Source organism: Octopus bimaculoides, chromosome 3 (genome assembly GCF_001194135.2).
Source record: "Octopus bimaculoides isolate UCB-OBI-ISO-001 chromosome 3, ASM119413v2, whole genome shotgun sequence".
Classification (NCBI taxonomy): domain Eukaryota; kingdom Metazoa; phylum Mollusca; class Cephalopoda; order Octopoda; family Octopodidae; genus Octopus; species Octopus bimaculoides.
The window spans coordinates 43,721,708-43,725,868 of record NC_068983.1 but is presented as its reverse complement, the minus strand read 5'-3'; the positions used below and the strand labels follow the sequence as shown (position 1 = coordinate 43,725,868).

The window sequence follows — 4,161 nt, the reverse complement described above, 5'->3', positions numbered from 1 at the left end:
TATATATATATACACATATATCTACATGCACACACACACACACACACATATCTACAAGTTGTTTAATGATCCTATAAATTTTCGGGAAAAATTTCCCCATTTCAAAATTTCAAATAGAAGAAAGAAAACAATCAAAGAATTCGGAGAAATGTAATGTTATCGGCAGGTCACACTAGAATGACATACCAATAACACATTTCTATGCAAATTTTTAATATTTTCTCTTCTATTTGAGAAAGGAAAATTTTCCCGAAATATTATGGTATCATTGAACAATCTCCGTAAAGTAACAGGAATACTATTATCTTACGTTGGTTTGAATAAGACTAGAATATAGGAATAGGACTAGAATAGGATTAGAATATAAAATAGTTATTCGTACAGGAACACACTGCAGGAACAGAATATAGGAACATATTTGGGAATTTTTCTAAAACTAAAAATCAGAACATGGCGCTACACACAAGTTGAAATCAAATAGTGATACAAAAAATATTAATTTAAAATAGAATTATTAACACATATCTGAGATGTGATTAGTGACACAGGGAAGCGTTAAATATGTGACTAGTGACAGAGCAGGTAAATGCAGATTAGCTTATGATTTTACTTACAGAGATAGCGTTTCGAACAATATAAAGTGTAAACATTAACATTGACACTCTGTTGAACGTTGGCATTGTCGTAAGACTTCTTCTTGACACAAACTTTACAGACAGCTAGACGAGACTTGTTGTAAATGTAGGAGCTATCTGAAAGCCACTCATTAGTTTCAGAATCGCAGTTACATTTATGTGATAGTCCACCCTTACAGCTTCCACGTAATCCACAGCCACACGTGCTTTCTGAAGATAAACCAGTCATATCTGGAAGAAAAAATTTTTAAAATTAAAAGAACTGGCTTAAATAAACGTTGTATTAAAGCTATCATAGGATAACCATCACTCAATGTACTAAATCTTCAGATGTGTCGGTCGATTGTGTCTTCCCTGAGTATATACATGATACTTATTTTATGGCCTGGCTCTCCGTCTGTGACGAGGACGAGTGTTTCAGTTGATCCTATCAACGAAACATCTCGCTCGTGAATTGAATTAAACGTGTAAGTGGCTGAGCACCCCACTGACACATGGGCCCTTAACGAAAATTTTTTAGGAGATTCGGTGTGACACAGAATGTGACAAGGCTGGCCCTTTCAATTACAGGTACAACCAATTTTTGCCAGCTGAGTTGACTGGAGCAACGTGAAATAAAGTGTCTTGCTCAAGGACACAATGTATTGCCGGGAATTGAACCCATGACATTACAATCGTGAGCTGAAAATTATTGAAGTTTGTGTTACAATGTAACACAATAAAGTTTGAACAAAATTTAGAAGACGAGGAGTTGCGCCATAAGTACCCCCGTGGCAGTTAATTTCGCTAATGTCTTCATGATGAAATTTGTATGACCGTACAAAAACAAAAACAAAAAAAAAATGGAAAGGCTTCTTTGTGTTGGTGAGGAGATAAAAGTTTTTTTTTAATCTCAAATTAGGCTGAATGTAAAGGAGATTACTCGTCAAAAACAAGATCATACCTTTCATTATATTTGTGTACTTTAATCATATTATATGTTATTTGTGTTATATATTATATTTAACGCACTATTAGTTGTTGCTTTGTTTTTATTTTTAAATGAACTTTTTATCTCATAAAATTTGGTGAGGTGCGAGGAAATTTTCATTCCGAAAATACAGCCCAGAAGTTACATCATGTATCATATCCAAGAGAACTTTTTATACCTCATTTTCTTAACGATGTAAAACTCGCTGCTAAGCATGATCGTTGCGATTCAGGAAAAAAGACCATTGTACTTCACGTACCCTCATATGTTCTTCCATCACATGTTTCGTAGTGAATATGATCAGTTCCAGGATTCCGGTAGCATTTGTAATAAACATATTGAGTACAATATGATGAATATTTAACCAAAGCCTGAAATTATGAAAGAGAGAAAGAAACATTAGATATAAGAGAATGTAACGTTCTAAGGATCCTACCTACCTCCCAGCTTAGCTTGAGCCACCTGCAGGAATTAGCCTTATATGATGGAACAGCTCTTTCATCGCGTCTTCATTGTTATTTCTTGGAATAATGAAGTGACAATTTATCTGCTTAGACATTGAAACTTTTGCCATGGTTCGCCGAAATATTTTTTGCAATAAGAGCAAAGATAGTCTATTATTCTTTTATTTGTTTCATCCCGTGGACTTTGCCATGCTCGGATACCACATAGAAGGGTTCATTTGATCAAATTGAATCAAACCTATTTTATTTTAAAGTCTGAGATGCACATATCATCAGCCACTAAGGGACATGTTCAACTGGTTAAGATCAAGCAACTGGCAAGCAAATCTGTGTTATTGAGCAGAATATTTGCTGTAGCCCATCTTTTATACCAATTAATTGAGCAGTGTTTTCATTATGGTCTAAACTTTAGACTCTAAAGTATTGGGTTTGATGTTGGAGCTATGAATGTCTCGGGCGCTCATGTATTGAGAGCTGTTTCGGTGTATATTTTGATAATAGAGAGAAATTTTTCGTCTATTAGAGGTTGTTACGTTAGACTCAAAGTTGGGCGGGAAGGAGTAGGATAGATTTAAAGTAGATCTATTAGACCTGGAGTCTCGTATATATATAAAAAAAGGATTTAGCTATGTTTTTAACATTTAAAGAGAAGGGGTGTGTATACCATAGAATAAAGCATTCATCGCTTTTTATGGGGTTGCGTAGGGGTAGTAAAATCTATATTTATAGAAATTATAAGCGGGTTATAGGCCCATTATTGTTAGTTGTTTTAGCTTTTGACTTAGTGTTATATGTGTGCATGTTGGATCTAAGCTGTCTGAATCTGTGTTCTCCTGGGGTTCTAGTATAGTGCCCTTATAGTCTATTTCGATTATGATGGTTAGCATGTCGTGCTGATATGACTTGAGATATATGTTGCTTGAGCCTAGTATTAACGATGTATTTTATTTAGTTGGAGAAGCTGCTGGGAGTGAGCGCTTGGTTTTAATATCGAGCGTTGTTATTGAATAGCTCTCCAGTGGCTGAGAGGTCAGATATACGAATTGAAATAACCATGATCATATTATCGAAGATGGATATGTGGCGATTGGAATTAATGTTAAAGTACTTAAGCTACTGGTTCGGTTTATGATATGGGAGTATTGGGAGGTTTTTAAGTTTAGTGTAACGTCTAAAAAATTAGCGGTTTTAAGGAAATTTTGAAAAGTAATGGATAGGTTGAGGTTAGAGAAGAATTTATGTAGATCTTTCCCAATACGTTCTAAAGAAGATTTGTTAAGGCCCATGGCAATTAGTAAAGCATCATCTCTGTATAGACCTCCCTTGATATTAGGGAAGTGTGTTCGGAGCTGATGGAGTAAGTATAGTCCAACGAGGTCTGTGACTTGGACGGAGTCGGGTGATCCCATAGTAATGTCAAAGAATTTGCTATAGTTATTGTTAATGTTAGAGTGGTTGACCCGGCACCAGAGCTTCATTTACACTACAAGATTCCTTTGAATGAACAGCACATGGAATTAATATCTGCACACTATCTGTATTGACAAAATATGTACTCCAATCGGAATTTACTTACCGTGGACAAGAATCCTCTTTGCCCATTCTACACAGCACATTCCTTGGATAACGGAACAGCACCTATAACATCCAACGCACACACACACACACACTTCCACATTTCTCTTTATACTTCCTATATCTCTCCCTTTCCAAATTAACTTCTCATATTGAACTCTACTATTTCCTTTTATTTAACTCTCTCATATCATTTCTGATAGGATATTTACTATATTTCTGAAACAGCTGTCAGACTATCTCACTCTTTATAAATGTCCTAGACATTTCACACAGTTTTGGCACTGTTGTCTCATTTTATTTAATCTATACGGGCTCACACACCACCAACATTAGACTCCACACTCATGCTAACAGCGGTCCTTCCGTAGCACTTATATAGCCTTACCTGCCTTCTGGGTCTGGTCTTCTGGATACTAAAACCTCTTATATATATATGAGGAAAGAAAAATCCGAATGACCCGTCTCGGCAACGTATTTTTCTGCATTATATGGATAATTTATCCTGATCACGCTA

The 4,161-nt window shown here is 35.6% G+C and overlaps 1 protein-coding gene across 1 annotated transcript in view; it reads right to left on the bottom strand.

The window, feature by feature from the left end:
* Nucleotides 1-4,161, bottom strand: part of LOC106875361 (uncharacterized) — a 142,593-nt gene that overhangs the window by 78,711 nt on the left and 59,721 nt on the right. The window contains exons 23-24 of the mRNA XM_052966732.1: nucleotides 1,865-1,976; nucleotides 615-866 (exon numbers count right to left, since the gene is read on the bottom strand). Of these exons, the coding sequence (XP_052822692.1) occupies nucleotides 615-866; nucleotides 1,865-1,976 (364 nt within the window). The remainder of the gene's footprint in view (nucleotides 1-614; nucleotides 867-1,864; nucleotides 1,977-4,161) is intronic.